The 19032-nt window shown below is 48.1% G+C and overlaps 1 protein-coding gene across 2 annotated transcripts in view; it reads left to right on the top strand.

The window, feature by feature from the left end:
• Window positions 1-19032, top strand: part of ATP8A2 (ATPase phospholipid transporting 8A2) — a 301962-nt gene that overhangs the window by 52721 nt on the left and 230209 nt on the right. For both annotated transcript variants that reach the window (XM_029048279.1, XM_029048280.2), the window contains exon 3: window positions 15935-16034. In XM_029048279.1, coding sequence (XP_028904112.1) covers window positions 15935-16034 — 100 coding nt within the window. The remainder of the gene's footprint in view (window positions 1-15934; window positions 16035-19032) is intronic.

Below are 19032 nucleotides of genomic sequence, written 5' to 3'. Positions count from 1 at the left end.
CAGTTCAGACACCATCTCCGGAGACCCCTACTCTAAAATGGCAATGGCAGATCTAGTTCCTCCCTGCCCCAAGCAACCGTCCTTGGTTACGCATCGTAGCGGCTTTTTTGAGGATCTTAAGCTGGGAAGTCTCGCAGTAGTCAGTTGGGGTATCGAGGTCACTCTTGAGAGTGGCTGGACACTCCAAATCCTGGACTCCAGGCTTGGTGTGGAGTACACCCAGAGTCAGGCCACTCCCGAGTTGGTTTTTTTCCCCAAATTGGAGCGCCATCACCAGGACTGACCTCAGCTCTACCTGCTCTCTGGGGAGTTGGAGGAGAGGGGCTATTCAAAAATCTCTCGGGTGTGCACAAACCCCAGTGATTTCCTGCAGAGTGAGAGGATGAGTGAACCCGTGGGACTAGCCTGAGCCAACTCCCCGAGAGCTCTGTGGCACCTTAAAATTGCCCCTTGGTCTCATAGATGCTGGCAACTGGAGGTAACCCTATTTGCGACCCAGAAAACATGCTTGGCTGGTGCCCTGGTCTAAATTCTGCCCCTTCCCGTCGAGAGAGAGCCGAAAGCTGGGGGATTGAATATAGTCTGGGGCTGGGATGGGGTGGGCGTAGCCCCAAAGCAGCAGGGAACCATGATTTGAAATTCTTAGTCACGAGCGACTAGCCGGCGGCTGGATATTTTTGAGCTCCGTGTGTTACGTTTAACCTATATCTTGCCTGCCTTGGCTTTAGACAAACTGTGAGAGCAAAGATAGCGCTGCCTCTGCATCGTGAACACGATATAGTGCGGTGGAGTCTTAAATGTTCAACTAGTCTGCCCTGCAGTGAACCCAACCTCCTAGAGGCAGCTGCAGTGGGGAGAGGGAGGAAGGAGGGCACGCTGGCCCAGGAACACCCCCCACCCCCCGAGAGGAGTTCGGGAGAGCCGGGGGGCATCCAGTGTTTGTCGGTCTCGCTTCCCCTTGTCTTGCTGGGCTAAGGTTGCAGAGAAGTATTTTGAGGTCGGCACCTTCGTATTTTGGAGAAGTGCAGTAGTCTTTAAATCCCCGGGCCAAGAGATACCGTTCTTCTGCGCCAGGCAGTCGCTAGTGTGCAGTAAAATAAAAAACAAATGGTGGTATTTGTTAAGCGCTTACTATGTGCAAAGCACTGTTCTAAGCGCTGGGGGATACAAGGTGATCAGGTTGTCCCACGTAAGGCTCGCAGTTTTAATCCCCATTTGACAGATGAGGTAACTGAGGCACAGAGAAGTTAAGTGACTTGCCCAAAGTCACACAGCTGGCAAGCGGAGCCGGGGTTCGAACCCATGAACTCTGGCTCCCAAGTCCGGGCTCTTTCCACTGTGCCACGCTGAAGCAGTGTGGCACAGTGGGTAGAGCACTGGCCTGGAAGTCAAAAGGTCGTGGGTTCTAATCCCTGCTCCGTCACTTGTCTGTTCTGTGACCTTGAGCAAGTCACTTCACATCTCTATGCCTCTGTCACCTCATCGGTGAAATGGGGATTGAGGCTGTGAGCCCCACGTGGGGCAGGGACCGTGTCCAACCCAAGTTGCTTATATCCACCCCAGTGCTTAGAACAGTGGCTGGCACAAAGTAAGTGCTCAGTAGAGAGGTTTGTAACTCTGGGCTGGGGTGTCACCTGACCCGAGCCGTTGCCACCATCAAGAGCCCTCCACTTTGGAACAAAAAGATAATCTATGAACAATACAACTCCTTCCGCGGGCTTTGATCCATTTTGTTTAAATGACATTTCATGTGTTTAATATTTAATGTGTTGCCTCAGCAAAACCCGTAAGCTGATTCATTTACTCTTTTCAGTGTATCAAACTTAAAAATATATATATATTTATGAGAATAGTGTTGCCAAAAGGAATAGAAACATTAACATTCATAAATTAGAGAACCAGGCCTGCCAGCTGTCTCTCAGGCTTGCTCTTTGCGAATCCATTGTAAATGAAGTCGATTTTACTACGCGTTTTCTCTGAAGTGAAAGTCGGTGGTGAGGAAAACTATGGACAAGTCCACTTTTATAAAACCTCAAGGCAGATACTTTTCTCCCATTCCTTTCCGTGTCACCCCGGCACTTGGATTTGCACCCTTTATTTACCCCCTCCTTCAGCCCCACATCATCTATGTACGTATCTGTAACTTATATTCACGTCTGTTTCCCACCCTCCTCCCGACCGCTCATCGGGGCCAGGAAACACGTCGACCAAATCTGTTATACTGTATTTTTCCAAGCACTTAGCACAGTGGTCCGCACACAGCAAGTGCTCGATAAATGCAACTGATTGATCTCAGAGAATCCTTTTCCACAGTAGCCACACTTGAGCCTGAATATGCTTATGGGTCTTTGGGGTCAAGTCCCTTTTGAGGGGAAGACATCCAAGACTTACTAATGCTACTCTTGAGCTGCACAGTGGCTAGACTGGGTCAGTTGTAATTTGCTCGGCTGCCGAGTGACATCTTTTGGGTTCTGGAGTTGTCATCGCTACGGTTTCTAAGCACTGCTAGACTATCTAGCAGGAGATGGGGGCCCTAACTGAGACGCCCGTCTAGAAATCCTGCACTCCCAACACTTGCATACACAGATGATGCAATTCCAGGGGGATAGGATAGAGGAGGATCTCAAGAGTTCTGGATTATTCTCCTTTGTTCCTTTGCTTTAAACTTTTATTTTCCCTTCCACGTGACACCTTTTGAAAGGGGCAGTAAGGTGGCAGAAGGGTAAGGGGGAGGGATGCCGAAAGCTCTGAAAGTTTGGCCAGACTGGCTGTGAAGAAAACTCAAATATCCTGAGCGATGATGGACTAGAGGTGCGAACTAGGCCCCTCTGATGTTACAGCTCCGTTCTAGACTCCTTCATGCCGAGCTGTGGAAAGCTCAGCCCCCTGGTACGAGCCTCTCCGATGTGATATCCGTTTGGGAGAGAGAACTAGAGGAAGGCTCTTTATTTTTCTATCATACATTCTTTCCTAAAATCCCCAAAGAGTTTACCCATGTAAATATTCCAGATCTCAGTTAAACTGAAATTCTGCCTCACGGTCTCTCTGAAATCGTGTGTCATGTCACGTGGCACAGATTCTGCGATATCCCAGTCTGTGGGCATGCGTACATAGTAAATGTCAATCGCTCCAGTCTAATTTTGGTACTACTTTGCTGTGGCAAGTTCTAGGGAAAATGTTGTACAGAATTTAGTTTTAGTATTTGATGAGTGCTTACTATGTGTGGCGCAGTGTACTAAACACTGTAGTAGATACAAGCTAATCAGATCTGGCCCACACAGGGCTCATGATCGAAGAAGGTCGGGAGACCGTCAAACTGAGGGCCAGAAGGGTTGTGACATACCCCAGATCACACGTGTCAGTGGTAGAACTGGATCCAGAACCTGCATCTCCTGACTTGCAGTCTCATGATCTTTCCACTAAGCCACTCAGCCTCTTTGGTAAATTGACGGCAGAAATTTTTGCTTCTGTAAGTGGACAGAACGATCAGAAGAGCTCAGTGTTTTGTTTTCTGAGCTGTTGAAAAATGTAGGCTGTTGGTGCTGGATACGATGTGAAATAAACAGTTGCAGGGGGGACTGTAACATATTATTATTTTCTCATTAATACTAGGGTTTCCACCTGTAGATTATAAGGTGCTCGAGGGCTGGATCCGTGTTTTGCTTCTATCACACTCACCCAAGCACTCAGAACAGTGCCTAGCCCTCAGTAGGCACTTAATAAAAACCACTGATTGATTCATGGCATTTAAGTGCTCTATCACATGCCCACAAATAAATTGTGGTGGAAAAATGCTGAAATAAACCTGAGACTTCCTGCCTAAGAGGTGCATTTGAAGTGGCCACATCTGGGATTTGGAGGGAGATTCTTGTGCTTTGGCAGAGTCTTGCTTCTCCTGTCAATACCGGTGGTTGTGAGAGCTCGAGTGGTGCCACTCGAAGGGATTTGGAGAGGACAGAGCTGGAAGTGGATATCTGGGAAGAACCTCCAGATGTGAGGTGGTCTGAAATGTGGAGGGATTTGACCCCTGGAGGGATACAGAAAGGAAGAGGTTCTTCAGTTGTGAACCGACCGAATTTTCCAGTTTGGGAGGACTAGGTTGGTGTATTTGAGGAGAGTGAATGATCAAACTGGGGCAGTGTTGCAGTTGATTAGGAGGTAGGTCTTTGGGGATTGAAATGAGAAGTAGCATGGCCTTGTAGAAAGAACATGAGCCTGGGGGTCCGAAGCCCTGGGTTCTAATCCCAGCTCCACCAACTTGCCTTCTGTGTGACTTGCTTTGTGACCTCTCGTTACCATCTGTAAAATGGGGATTCAATACCTATTCTCCCTCCTATTTAGGCTTTGGGCCCCATATGGCATCTGATCATCTTGTATCACCCCCAGCACTTAGTACAGGGCTTCATGTGGTAAAGGCTTAATAAATACCACTAATATTAATTATTAAACTGTCTTTGGCATAGCCACTGTATACTACCTTATGCGCCGGGTGAAGAAGGTTGATTTTTGGTAAGGCCAGTCTTACCTATGCCCCTTCCAAGAAGATGGTAAGATTCTTGCCTCTCGCTTATGGCTTTTAGTGAGCGGACTTACCTTTCGGCTGTGAGCTAGAACCAGTTTACCTGTCGTTTCCTGTGGGTTGTCTGAAATGTCGTAGAGCCTCGTACTGAGCTCGCGTGAGACTGGGCACAAATCAGATACTGCTCTGCTCCGTTTAGTGCTCTTTTAGCCCAAGTCTGATTTTTGCGCAGCCAGTGAAGAACACCCTGCGAATTTAATTTCCCCACATCAGATGCGTTACGTGTTCCTCGACTCTGAAGAACCTACAGGTTGACGATGGTCACGATTGGGGTTTTGGTGACCTTTTCTTAGGCTTAAAGGGCTTAAGCGGAGGGAGCGGTGAAGAAAAAACACCAGTAATAGTTGTGAGAAAGTAACGCGTCTCGTGCACACCTGAAGCAAGTCTGACTCCGTCCTAGCTTTCAAGGGGCTTCATATGGAAAGTATCCTGCTTTATTGCGGATAGGCCTTTCGAACAACCCCCCAGAGAGAGAATCGTCGGATTCTCTCAGCTAAAAACGAACCGTGCCGTTTCACCCACAGTGTGAGGGGTTGGGCGGTGCTGCGTTCGGATAAACACCTCAGCTGCTGTGGGTGGAGATCACTTCTGGATGCTTCTTTGGGAAGTGCCACAGCCCAGGATCCCAACTTGTCCGGTGGGCAAGGGCTTCATCTTCGCCTGAGAGTTGCACGCTTTAATTGCATTCGATTACACTTGGATGTATCCACAAGGACTCCGGGATGGTCACATGGCCAGGCTATTCAACCCATTAACTCTGTCTCTGTCTCCTTACTAAGTTCTTGCACCTCCTTAATTATTCATGTATAATAATACGGGGTTAAGATTAATGTGCAGGTGGCACAGTTCATCTGTGCCGGCCCAGGTCTGGGTTGTTAATAATGATTATGGTACTCGTTAAGCGCTTACTAGGTGCCAAACACCGTTCTAAGGCACTGGTTAGCATACTGCTACATACCTCGCTGGCCCTGATTACCATACAAGTTACTCAGGTTGGACATTGAGCCCCATGTGGGACAGGAACTAAGTCTTAATCCCTCCCCTTTGCAGATGAGTTCGCTGAGGCCCAGAGAAGTGACTTGCCCAAAGTCACACCGCAGACATGTGGCAGAGTGAGGATTAGAACCCGGGTCCCTTCAACTCCCAGGCCACTGCTCTATCCCATAGGTCACGCTGGATGTGAAGATGAGCAGCAGATTCCTTGGGCAGTTGTAGCACAGTGAGTCTTCCCGCTACAACTGGAAAACGGAGACAGTTTTCTGTCCTCAAAGGACTTTCTGGGGTAGAAGCCTCTCAAAGGGGCAACCGTTCCCCACAGACATGCTTGCCCGACGGCCAACCTTGTAAAATCCTTGAGCTGGCTTTTACCTCTCTCAGTGCAGCATCTGAAATTTCTCACTCGATTCTGTGAGTAACTCTAGTGAGGAGTCATTCTGTTCGGTAAGGACCACAGATGAGGAGAGAAGCGGAAAACTTTAAGTGTGAAGGGAAAGGGGGGAGAAAAGCTCAGACTCCTCTTAACTGAGAGAGTGTGCCAGGAAAATCTCACTGCAGAGAGCGTCTCAGCAGGCACGCAGAGAGCTTTAATACCTGATGAGTGTTGATTTCCTAGGTGGCCTGTGAGGCTCCGTGTTGAGGCCGGGCTCTGCTCCCCTCTTGGTCTGAGGTTACTGCAGCTTGGGAGCTGTCCACCCCGAGCCCGCTGCTCTAAGGGTTGATCTCAGCCGGGTTGATAATGATAATAATGTTGGTATTTAAGTGCTTACTAGGTGCAGACCACTGTTCTAAGCCCTGGGGTAGACACAGGGGAATCAGGTTGTCCCACATGAGGCTCACAGTCTTAATCCCCCATTTTACAGATGAGGTAACTGAGGCACAGAGAAGTTAAGTGACTTGCCCACGGTCACACAGTTGACGAGTGGCAGAGGTTGATGCCGGTCGTCAGGGAAGTGTGTGGCGTAATGGGGTCTGTGTCGTGGAACCCGCACAGTGCACTTTTAAAGGGAAGTGGAAAAATTGTTGTTTCTTTTCAGGCAAGGATAGACTGTGTGGAAAGGCTGAGTGCAGAACCCAGTATGGTTTTTCCCTTGCAGTTTTCTTTCTCCCCTCTCATAATACTTGGAGGCATTTGGTGCTTTTAGAGAAAAAGATAGTAGACATTTATTTACAGTAAGTCTAGTGTCCTGCTTAATATTTTCTGTCTTCGGACCTGTCGTTCTGCAATCCGCTTAGAGATGGAACAAATGTTTTTTTGCTGCATTTAATGGGAACGTATTTGGAAAGTTCGGTATGGGATCACCCCTCTTTTTGTCCTCTCTTACCCCTACCTCCTTCTCACTCCTAGGAGTGGAGCTCAAAGGCTGCATATATGAAGATTATACTTTGACTGTGAGCCCCTTGTGAGATGGACTGTGTCCAAACTGACTATTTGGTATTTACCCCAGGGCTTAGAGCAATGCTTGACACGTAGTAAGCACGTAACACATACCATAATAGGTTTACAAGGTGGAATATCTGGGTGAAGCTAATCAGTGTTATACATTGCAGCTAGTAGGTAACCTACTGGCAATTAAACCAAGATCCCTCTTCAGCATCTCCCATTACAGCGTGGAGCTCCAACTATCAGGCAGCCTGCTGATTTTTGGGGGGAGACGGGGCTTTCTGGGAGCAAAAACTCTTGTTCAGGTGCATTCTGGTTTCTTCCAGGTTATATCAACAAGCTGTCCAAGCCGCTGGCAGTATAGCTGAAATGTTAGATGATCTTTCCTTCATTCTGAGGCTAGTTTTTTTGAACAGTCAGCTATCCCTGAAAACTAGTCTTTTTATTCTGAAAGCTAGAGGGGATGAATACCTGGCCCGCAGGTCGCTAGGGAATCACTCAGTGACTTTTTAAATGGTTTTTTTGAGGGCTTAACTATGTGCCAGGCACTGTTCTAAGCACTGGGATAGGTACAAAGTAATGAGGTTGGACACCGTCCATGTCCCATACGGGGCAGGGACCGTCTCGGAGTACAGCGCAGAATGACTCCTCCCTAGAATTACTCACAGAATCTAGTCTGAAATTCCAGATCTGCACTCAGGGGCTAGGGAGGTAAAAGCCAGCTCAAGGATTTTCACTTGGCAATGAAAGCATCATCATCAGTAGTATTTATTGGGTTCTTAATGGGTGTGAAGCACTGTTCTAAGCACTTGAAAGAATGAAGCAGAAGAAATGATGCTTGATTCCTGCCCTTCAGAACACGGCCTGCACTAGAGGAAATTGCAGATGAAATATCCTATATAGAAGAGGGAAGAGTGATGTTTGATTCATTGCCCCCTTGAGGATTCCCCAAATGCTTGATAATTGTAATGACATTATAGAATATGAAGATTAATTTTAGGGAGCCAAGTATTGAAATCATTAGGGTGAGCCTGGTCTTTAAGTAGCTAAAAACAAGTAGTCCCAGGTCTAGTCAGTGCTCCCAGCCTCTTGGAGCCCAGGGCTAGCTCTTTCCTCCCAGAGTGGGTTCTTCCTGTCAGTAGTGAGCACCCAATAAATATTTGATCAATTTCCCTAAGTGCAAAATCACATCTAAAGGCACACGAACCTTTAAAATCTTGTTTGTCACAGAGAGGGCAAGAGACGGAAGGGTCCAGGTAGGAACTATGGAGGTAATATGGCTCCATGTTGGGTTTTTGATCCCCTCCCTAGGATAACCACGGTTTCCTAATAATTCCCAGGACCCTCTCTGTTTAATGAAGTTAAAAGAAATAGCAAATGTTACAAGAGTTAAACTTTGAGAAATTTTGGCACCAACGTAGCATTGTGTTTTCCTCAGTTACATTGATTTTTTTTTTCCCCACATTGATTTTTCTGGAGATGTTCCGACCTCGGGCCTATAATAAACAAGCATGGCGGTTCTATCCCCCCACTTCCATCCTCAAAGGGACGTTTAAATTGGTTTTCTTTGAGGCCCAGGAGTAGTCATCTTCGGAGACGATGGTGCTTAGCGAAGGGTGGGCCTTCTGAAAGGTGGAACGTTGCTGTCTGTATATTACCTGTAACGTCTACTGCTTTGAGCTCCCCTCAATCCATTCCCTTTAGACACTCTTATAGTAAAAATCAAAAAGCTCTCCCACACCCAACCGTGCCATTCCTGGCCCCCGAGGAACCCTGTGGCATTTTCCGTTTTGTTTGTTTGCTTTTTTTTTTTTGGTAGGATGCAGGACTAAGCTGAAAGAAATGTGCGGTAATCGCTGGTATTTATTGAAGGCTTACTGGGTGCAGAGAACTGTAATCAATTGAGAGAATACAGTACAATGGAGTTGGTAATGATTTAAGCGCTTACTAAGTGCCAGGCACTGTACTAAGCGCTGGATGTATTCCCTGTCCACAAAGATCATAGATGATTGTGGTATTTAAGCACTTACTCTGGGCCAAGCACAAAACTAAGCACTGGGGAAGATAATAATAATAATAATGTTGGTATCTGTTGAGCGCTAACTATGTGCAGAGCACTGTCTGACTCCGAAGCCCAGGCTCTTTCCACTGAGCCACGCTGCTTCCCTTAGAAGTTAACCAGGCTGGACAAAGTCCCGGCCCCAGGTACAGCTCATAGTTTAGGGGAGTGGGAGAACTCCCAATCCTTGCTCTTTCCACCAGGCCACACTCAGTATGTCTAAACACCGTCCAGTGTCGCTTGCTTAGCATTCGCAGTGTGCCTACAGCTCTTAGTGCTGGAGTAAGCGACCGGGAGATGATTTGAGAGAGTTGCCTGGCACACAGAGGCGTACAACACTGGGGGTGGAATGGAAGGCAGATCCATTGGGAAAGCATAAACTGGGTTAGTTAATATCCAATATTAAAAATTCAGCGGCACAAGAAGTCAGCAAGTACAATAACGAAGGAAACAGCAATACGTCGCTGCGGGGAGGGAGTAGTCCTTGGACTCTTCTCTGCTCTTGGCAGGGCCGTTACGTCTGTTGGAAAGGGAGGACTGGGTCTCGTCTGCAGTTTCCTGTGAGCGGGGCTGTGGGCCGTCGGCCAGCAGCCGGTCTGCGGAAGCCAAGTTGGAGGAGGCAGGAGAGGGGGCCGGCTGATTCAGCTGGACCCTCCGCTCCAGCAGCCCCCCCGCAAGCCCCCTGTCCTCTGGGCATGTTTGTCTTCCTCTTTCTTTCCGGCCAGGGACTTCAAAGAACTTGACGAGCCCCTTGATCGATCCTTCCACCTCGGCAGCCACGTACCCCAACGCACAGGGCCTCTTATTCCTCTGTCAGGAGACCAGAGGGTAGAGGATTTGGTGGGCCCCATTTCTCATGTGGTCTCTGACCTTCCCTCTCCCTTCTCCGCCCACCAGAACCTCAGAGTGATACCATCTGCTCCCGGCACAGTCTTTTTGAAGATTGCGAACAGCGGCAGTTCTCACAACTCTCCGGGCCATATGTAGTCCTCGTACTGAAATTGCATGCTCTCTTTTAGGTGCTCTAAAATGACAGAGCGCTACAATAAGTGGGGTGTCTAAATCTAAGCCAAATCGAGTTTGAGTTCAGGGTAAAGCCCGGTATTAGCCCAGACTCCCTTAGCGGTGTTCTCTGGGCATTATCGGGTGACTCGGTGGCTCCTAAACAGATGGAAACACAAACTGTGTTTACCCAAGGTGTGACTAAGCTCTCTCTTATTTCCCCGAAGAATTATTTCTGTCTGACCTCTATTTTTGAGCTCTAGAATTGGTTTCTGATTCTACCAGCGGGAAAGGAGTAAATTTCTCACTGGAGGGGGTTTGGGTTGCCGAGTGACGTTCTGCGCGGCGAAGGAGGGAACTAGCCACAGATCATTTTGGTGGCTTCCAAGGTAACGCACTATCACCGCACCGTTGCGGGACCAGTGGCTCTCAGCCTGCGGGCGCATTGATTTCTGGGCTCAGCCCCTTTGAATCGTGCTTTTCTAGAGGTCACCTCGATCGTGAGCCCCTGCGGGGAGGGACTGTCTCATCTCTTCGGCCCGCTGGTATGGGACCGGGAGTCTGGAAATCCAGGTCCGAACCCTAGTCCTTCCACTGGCCAGCTGTGACCTTGGGCCGTTGACTTCACCCTTCCTCCCAGATTCCTCACCCAGAAAATGGGGATAGGACAGACTGTGGCCCCATGTGGGACGGGGGCCCATGTCCCGCTTCATAACCTCTTAAATACTAACGGGTTATCAATTATTATATTAGCCCAGCACAGTGCTCGGCATATAGTGCTTAATACAGGATGCACTGATCATGTGCTCAGAGCTACATGCAGTTGAGTTACTTAGCAACCGTGGACCTTCTAAGTGACGGCCTGGGTTCTACCATAAAGAGCTGGTGCCTGGTGATAGCCGCCGTGAGTGAGCGCTCTTTGTTGGTGGCTTCAGGACGCCGCCTTACTTGAAATAGGCGACAGGTCCAGAAAGTCTGAGTTGGAGCTCATTTTTTTTTTCCTTAAAGGAAGTCTGCTGATGAAGATTCAGCAACATTCCGATTACATCGGTCACTGATTCGTATATGAAAGAAATACACGTCGGCATGTGCAGCCAACATGGCACGCCTCTTTCAGACTTCTGAGCTCTTATCGTTCCGGCGGGGTTTGCGGTCCCCTGTGCATCTCGGTCACCAGCTAGCGCCGGTATATACTGGTTCCCTGGGGACCCCTGGTTTGCAAAAAGCACACAAGCCTGTGAGAGCTCGGTCCCTGATGGGCTCTCCCGGGTAGGGAGTGAGCCGACCGATCGTTTTAAAGCTAATGGTGAGTAGGAGCCTGGTATAGCGGGTAGAGCACGGGCCCGGGAGTCGGAAGGTCTTGTGTTCTAATCCCGGCTCCACCGCTTGTCTGCCGTGTGACCTTCGGCAAGCCGCTTCACTTCTCTGTGCCTCTTACCTCATCTGGAAAATGGGGAATGAGATTGTGAGCCCCATGTGGGACAGGGACCGTGTCCAACCCGATTTGCTCCTATCCACCCAAGTGCTTAGCACAGTGCCTGGCACATAGAAAGCGCCTAACAAATACCGCAATTGTCATTGTTATTTTTATCACGTGTCCAGCGTGGAAAAGAATGAGCGACCAAGCAGCGTGGTGTAGTGGAAAGAGCACGGGCTTAGGAGACAGAGATTGTGGGTTCTAGTCCTGGCTCCGCCAGTTAGCGGCTGTGTGACTTTGGGCAGGTCACTTAATTTCTCTGTGCCTCAGTTACCTCATCTGTAAAGTGGAAATGAAGACTGTGAGCCTCACATGGGACAACCTATGTAGTATCCACCCCAGTGCCTAGACCAGTGCTTGGCACTTAGTAAGTGCTTAACAAATACCATCATTATTACTAGAAATCTCTGAAAAGTGGGGAAATGAGCAGAATGATGTGTTAGAAAAATGATTCTGGCAGCAGAAGGAAGGGTGGACTGGAGAGCGGAGAGACCGGACACTCACTGGGCTACGGCAAGTGCCGGCACCGTTGCGATGGCCTTTTGATTGCAGAGGATGGGACAGTTTCTGAAAGTGCTGGGAGAAACAGCATGACCTAGAAGAAAGACCCCAGGCCCAGGACGGGGAGGATCAGCCTTCTAATAATAATGTTGGTATTTGTTAAGCGCTTACTATGTGCAGAGCACTGTTCTAAGCGCTGGGGTAGACACAGGGGAATCAGGTCGTCCCACGTGGGGCTCACGGTCTTCATCCCCATTTTACAGATGAGGTGACTGAGGCCCAGAGAAGTGAAGTGACTTGCCCACAGTCCCACAGCTGCCAAGTGGCAGAGCTGGGATGCGAACTCGTGACCTCTGACTCCAAAGCCCGTGCTCTTTCCACCGAGCCACGCTGCTTCTAATACTGACCCTGCCATTTGCCTGCTGGGTGATCTCAGGCAAGTCACTAAGCTCCTCTCCTTAGTTTCCTCATCTTTAAGATGAGGATTCAGAGAAGCAGCGTGGCTCAGTGGAAAGAGCAGGGGGTTGGGAGGCAGAGGTCATGGGTTCGAATCCCAGCTCTGCCACCTGTCAGCTTTGTGACTGTGGGCAAGTCACTTCACTTCTCTGGGCCTCAGTTCCCTCATCTGTCAAATGGGGATGAAGACTGTGAGCCTCACATGGGACACAACCTGATGACCCTGTATCTCCCCAGCGCTTAGAACGGTGCCGCGCACATAATAAGCGCTTAACAGATACCAACATTATTATCATTACTTGTTCGTCGTCCTACTTAGACTGTGCCCCTCTTATGGACAGGGACTGCGTCTGACCTGATTATCCTGTGTCTCCCCCTGGGTTTCGATACGGTGCTTGGCATAGAGTAAGCACTTTACGGACCGGTATATTCGCTGTTACTGTGCAGGAAGACGCGACGGGATTTAGTGACAGACTTGGTGGCCCGCGCCGTCCCTCCTGCTCATATCCTGAGCCGGCAGCGGGTGAGCCAGATGGATGGAGCACAAGGAGCTGTCCCCAGTTCTGAGCCGTCGCTGCACACGCGACTAGATAGGGCCCGGTGTCTTTGAAAGCAGCCTAGAATTATGGTCACTGCTCCGATCTTCTAAAATCAGAGGGACAGGGACAGCGCGGATGAATCCGAAGCCACTCCGAAGCTTTATTTCATCATCCTCCCTGCCAGTAAACATTTTTGCCCAGAACGCCCCTACTTGGTGTCTTGGGGTAGGTAGGTGCCTGAGCTCCCACTCCGTGCAGAACACTGTACTAAGTACGTAAGAGAGTACAGCATAGGTAGAGGGCAAGATGATCTGTGCCTTCAAGCTGCCAGCGGGGCCGTGGGGGAGATCGACACAAAATCATTCAGCTAGAAGGATGAAGAGAATGGGAGAGTGGATATGTAGATGAGTTAGTGGTAAAATAGTAGAGTTTATAGGCTATTTCTAGAAATGCTGTGGGTGACGGTCAGATGGCCAGAGTCTGGGCAACTGGAAGGGCGAGGAGGAGAAATACAAAAAAAAAAAAAACATGGTCTAGTGAGAAGAGCTCGGGTCTGGAAGTCGGAGGACCTGGGTTTTAATCGTAGCCGTGCCGCTTGTCCGCTGTGTGACCCTGGGAAAGCTGCTTAATTTCTCTCTGCCTCAGTTACCTCATCTGTAAAACGGAGATTAAGACTGGGAGCTCTGTGGGACGGGGACTGTGTCCACTGTATCATCCCCAGTTCGCGGTACAGCGCTTGGCACACAGTAAGTGACCGAGAGATTCCATAAAAAGGGAAGGGGGCCCTGAATAGTTAATTGGGACATGCTAGCATTCCTCGCTTTCAGGGAGAGAGATTTTCAGTTGGTTTTCTGTTTATTTGGAGGGCTGGCTTGCAGAGGAGGCTGTAGCCCGACTCCCAGCAGAGCTTGTCTCCTCTCAACCATTAGTTAGATGGCGGGGAGCCAGGAGGAGAATGACTCTGCACCTCGCCGCCTTAACGTCCCTGGCTCCTCTACACAGGGTGGAATTGGTTTGGAAGTCTCAGAAGAATCCATCAGTTCAGTTACTGGTTCTCTAATGGTCTGGATTGTTTTTTGTTGTTGTTTTTTTTCTTGGCCTCAGCCACGAGTTCCCCAGATCACCTCTGTGGGTTGAAAACCTGTCATTAGTGAACTAGAGGAAGGGGGAGGGTAGTCATAGTTTGGGAATCTTGGCCACAAATTCAGCTTCCGTCAGATGGTTTTTTTTACAGAAATAAACTCCGTAAGTGGTTGGTTCACACGGGCAGACCAGAATGACCCGATTACCTCATTCCTTTTACATAGTGTCTGAAAATGTTTTCCCAGAGAAATTGAGTTTCAGGAAATTTGCCTGGCTGTGGCAGTCAGCAATAGACTACCCTGTTCCTGGATGTCTTCTGGCATAACTCGAACCTGCTTATTCTACAAATTCCAGTCATCTCCTGTGCTTTTTCTCTTCCTTTTTTTTGTCCTCTGCCACTCTTTTTTTTTTTTTTTTTCCAACCAAGAAAAATGCATCTAATCTGGTCAAACATTTTTGCCGTGGTGGGTGTACTTAATCTTTGGGTTTGGAAAGGCTCAACCAGAGTGCCAGATGTTGAACGTGGGGACGCGGCTGTACCCATTGGGAGTTCGGCCTGGCGTTTTCTCAGAGCCGTTCCTTGTCTTGGGTCTTCCTGCGGGGTGTGGGTTCCTTTTGTGCGGCAACTTCATTACTCAGCGGGCAAGGTAAGTGTTCTTGCAACTTCACCAAGGAAATGCACTGCTCAGTGGGCCCATCGGGAATATTCAGTGAGCATCTAACTGAGGGTTAAGCACTGAGTGCTTGGAGGAGTACAACAGGAGCTAGACACCCCTTTCCTGCCTTCGAGGAGTTTACAGTCTGATAGGAGAGGCAGGAGGTTATTTACAAAGATTTGGAGCAGGAGGCAGAACATAGAAATAGCAGGAAGTAACGTTAGAGAAGCAGCGTGGCACAGTGGAAAGAGCCCGGGTTTGGGAGTCAGAGTTCATGGGTTTGAATCCTGGCTCCGCCGCTTGCCAGCTGTGTGACTTTGGACAAGTCACTTAACTTCTCTGTGCCTCAGTTACCTCATCTGTCAAATGGGGATTAAAGCTGTGAGCCCCATGTGGGACAACCTGATCACCTCGTATCCCCCAGTGCTTAGAACAGTGCTTTGCACATAGTAAGCGCTTAACAAATACCACCATTTATTTTATTAATGTCAGGATAAAGTAGGCGAATCACTTGAATGTACAGCAGTGTGAGAGTGAGGATGGGTGTAAAAACGTCGTTGCTTAGGGTGGTTATTGGGGAGGTTGGGAATTTTAATTGGGAAGGCTAACTGGAGCAGATGGGATTTTACAGAAGCTTTTAGAAAGAGGAAAGCTCTGTGTGCGTCCGCGCGCCCGTGCTCCACTCTTGCATCCCCCGGAAGGCTGCTGATACACCTGAATCAAATCCTCAGCTGGAATCTACTTCAGCGGTCTCCTTCCCACTAACCCAATCAATTAAGGCAATTTTCAGATTTGCTCATATAGAAGAATTGGTGAAGGGGAAGACTGTGACATCTATCATTTATATTTTGATTTCATTCTTCACAGTCTGCGATTTTTCTATTCTAAACATAGTAAAATTTCCAGTCCTCAGCTTGCTAAGTCAAAATCTATTAAGCAAATTGAATTTTGAAACTAAGAAAGAAGCTCCATAAAGAGTTTGCCGGCTCATTTAAAGTAACTTCAACTGTTTTAAGCACCAAGCTTCTCCACAAGAGGATCAGAATCCAAGAATTTATTGACTTTTATTCCATTTAGAGCTAAGATTCTACCTTTGGGCTCTCTCGGAGCGGCTATCAAATGAGAATTCTATTGATAGTTTTCTTGCAGTCCACAGTAGAGCCATAAAATTAACATTTTTTTTTTTTTTTTTACCTTTACAGCACAGCCAAGTACAGCGTGGTGACATTTCTACCTCGATTCTTGTATGAGCAGATTAGAAGAGCTGCTAACGCCTTCTTCCTCTTCATTGCCTTATTACAGGTAACACTTTTTTTATACGATGAAGTGGAGTTGGGCAGGTCTTTCCTTGTTAGGAATCAGAGTGAAAACAGCGAACCAGATTGCAAGGTTCGACAGCAGCCCGGATTAAGACTATTAAAACGGCGAGCCTCATGTGGGACAGGGACTGTGTTCTGCCCGATTATCTTGCATCTATCCCAACGCTTAGTACAGTGCCTGACGCATGGTAAGCGCTGAACAGATATCGCAGTTATTATCACTAGGACAGCCCAATGCTGGGTAACATCAGGAAGGGGATGGCAAACCCTCCAGGCTAATCCTTTGCTACCATGTTATACCTTGGCACGGCCACACTTTCAGTCGTATTTATTGAGCGCTTACTGGGTGCAGAGCACTGTACTAAGCGTTTGGAATGTACCGTCGGGCAACAGAGACAGTCCCTGCCCAGTGACGGGCTCACAGTCACACCTGCGGGACTGTGGGCAGTTCTCCCCGTCACAGTTCAGGAAGGACAGAAGAGCGCTGGAGAAGGCATAGAGGGGGACAACCAAGACAGCCAGGGGAAGGAGACGCTTCCTTGTGAAGACGAACCGAACGGTAGGGCCCTGCAGTCTGGGAAGGTGCCCTGAGAGGGCTCAGGACTGGATCAGTCATTCATATTTATTGAGCACTTAATGTATGCAGAGCCCCGCACTGCTTGGGAGAGAACAGTATTAGAGTCACATTCCCTGCCTACAGCAAGCTTGCGATCTAGAGGGGGAGACGTTAATATAAATTATGGTTATGGACATAAGTGCTGTGAGGGTGGGAGAGGGCGATTGAATGAAGGGAGCAAGTCAGGGCAGCACAGAAGGGAGTGGGAGAAAAGGAAAAGAGTGCTTAGGCAGGGAAGGCTGAAGTTTACAAAATCATGCAGGGCTGGTATAAAGCAAGCTTGGCATTTTATTGTTGAGGAAATTACACAGTAAGCAGGGCCAGGGGTCACGCTGTGGAATCTTGAAGGTGATGGATTAAAAACAGACTGAAGCAAACACTCCACCCAGAGGGTAATAAGCCCAGCAGTTTTGGGGGGAGGGTTTTAAACCCCAAGAAGCTGGGCAAACAGAAAATATCAATCAGTTCTATAAGGGGTTGGTTAGATCCAGTAGCTGAAAAGTGCTCTGAAGGCTTTGCTTCAGATTTATAAACTACATTTACAGGTTAGGGTCAGGAGGTTCACTTTCAAGATCTGCGATTCTTTTTCTAAATAGTTCTCAAAGTGCTTTATCAGGATTTTCAGAATTGCAGTGAAAGGAAGAAACAATTTTCTCTTAAGTAGGAGTTAACTTTCTAGGTCAGTCAGCTCAGTAGCCTTTGAGTACCTGCTATGTGGGAATACTAACAGACATTCAAGAAGGGACGGGCAGGATATTTCTTCCTTTTGAGGAGCTTATAACTGAATGTGGGCTTGTTCGTTCATTCATTCAGTCGTACTTATTGAGCGCTTACCGTGTGCAGAGCACTGTACTAAGCGCTTGGAAAGTACAATTCGGCAACAGAGACGATCCCTCCCCAACAACGGACTCACAGTCTAGAAGGAGAGGGAGGCAGACAACAAAACAAGTAGAGAGGCATCAATCTAAATAAGTAGAATTATAGAGATATACACATCGATAAGAAATAGAATAATAAATACGAACATATATACACAAGTGCCGTGGGGTGGGGAGGGGGGTAGAGCAGGGGGAGGGAGTCGGGGCGATGGGGAGGAGGAGCAGAGGAAAAGGGGCTTGTGACCTAGTGGAAAGGGCCTGGGCCTGATTGACAGAGCCTTGGTTCTGGTACAGTGCTCTGCACATAGTAAGCGCTCAATAAATACTATTGAATGAATAATATTGGCTCTGCCACTTGCCTGCCATGTGACTTGGGCCAAGTCACTTCACTTCTCTGTGTCTCGGTTCCCTCACCTGTAAAATGGGGATTAAGAATGCGAGCCCCGTACAGGACAGGGACTGTGTCCAAAGTGATTACCATGCATCGACTCCAGGGCTTAGAGCAGTGCTTGGCACGTAGTGAGTGCTTAAATACCAGAATTATTATTAGTTATGCCTGTTTCCTCATCTGTAAAGTGGGGATGAAATAGCTACTCTCCCTCCTACTTAGACTGTGAGCTCCATATAACAATAATAATGTTGGTATTTGTTAAGCGCTTACTATGTGCAGAGCACTGTTCTAAGCGCTGGGGGAGATACAGGGTAATGAGGTGGTCCCATGTGAGGCTCACAGTTGGGACAGGGACTGTATCTGATATGATTATCTTATATCTACCCCAGTCCTTATTGCAATACTTGGCATTCAGTAGGTGCTTAAATACCATTTTTATTGTTCTTTGTATGGTTTTCACCTTCCTAAAGAGTGTCTCCACAGGTTCTATAGTGGCTGGGGCAAGGTGCCGACAACCCCACAGAATACACCTCATTTCCTCCTTGGTGCCCTCGTTGGAAGGCCAAGGAGTTGGGAGACCAGATGAGCTGATAAGATAATCGATATTAGTATCAACTGTCAGGCCCGAGGGTCTCCGGCATATCTGACCAAGAATGAGTCACGTTAGCGGAAATCACATTCTGTCTGCATCCTGGAAAGAGGAATCCAAAGTAGAAGCTCCAGAACAATTTTTGGAAACTGAAGGCTCCTGAAATTGCAGAAGAGATTTTGCTAGAAAAGGCTTAAAAGACAGGGAGCAAAATTGAAGTGACCGCATGGAAATCACTTCCCCCAAGTTAATGCAGGCTGTGATGCTTCTAAATTGAAAATAATTTGGTCATGGGAACATTTAGGTATACCTGAGTTAAACAAGCGTGAGAGTGGCCTGGTAGATTTTAATTGAATACATTTATTACTACTGGCATATTTAATAGACGGTAAGTACCGTAAAAATCACTGCATTTGCAGTTTGAGGATGCTTTATAGTTGCACCGTTCAAGATGATGCTCACGGTTGTATGTCGACGAGGCTTTTGAAGGTAGAGGGAAACAGCGAG

The sequence above is a fragment of the Ornithorhynchus anatinus genome, chromosome 20 (genome assembly GCF_004115215.2).
Source record: "Ornithorhynchus anatinus isolate Pmale09 chromosome 20, mOrnAna1.pri.v4, whole genome shotgun sequence".
Lineage (NCBI taxonomy): Eukaryota > Metazoa > Chordata > Mammalia > Monotremata > Ornithorhynchidae > Ornithorhynchus > Ornithorhynchus anatinus.
Note: the sequence above shows the minus strand (reverse complement) of the source record. Positions and strands in the feature narration are given on the sequence as shown.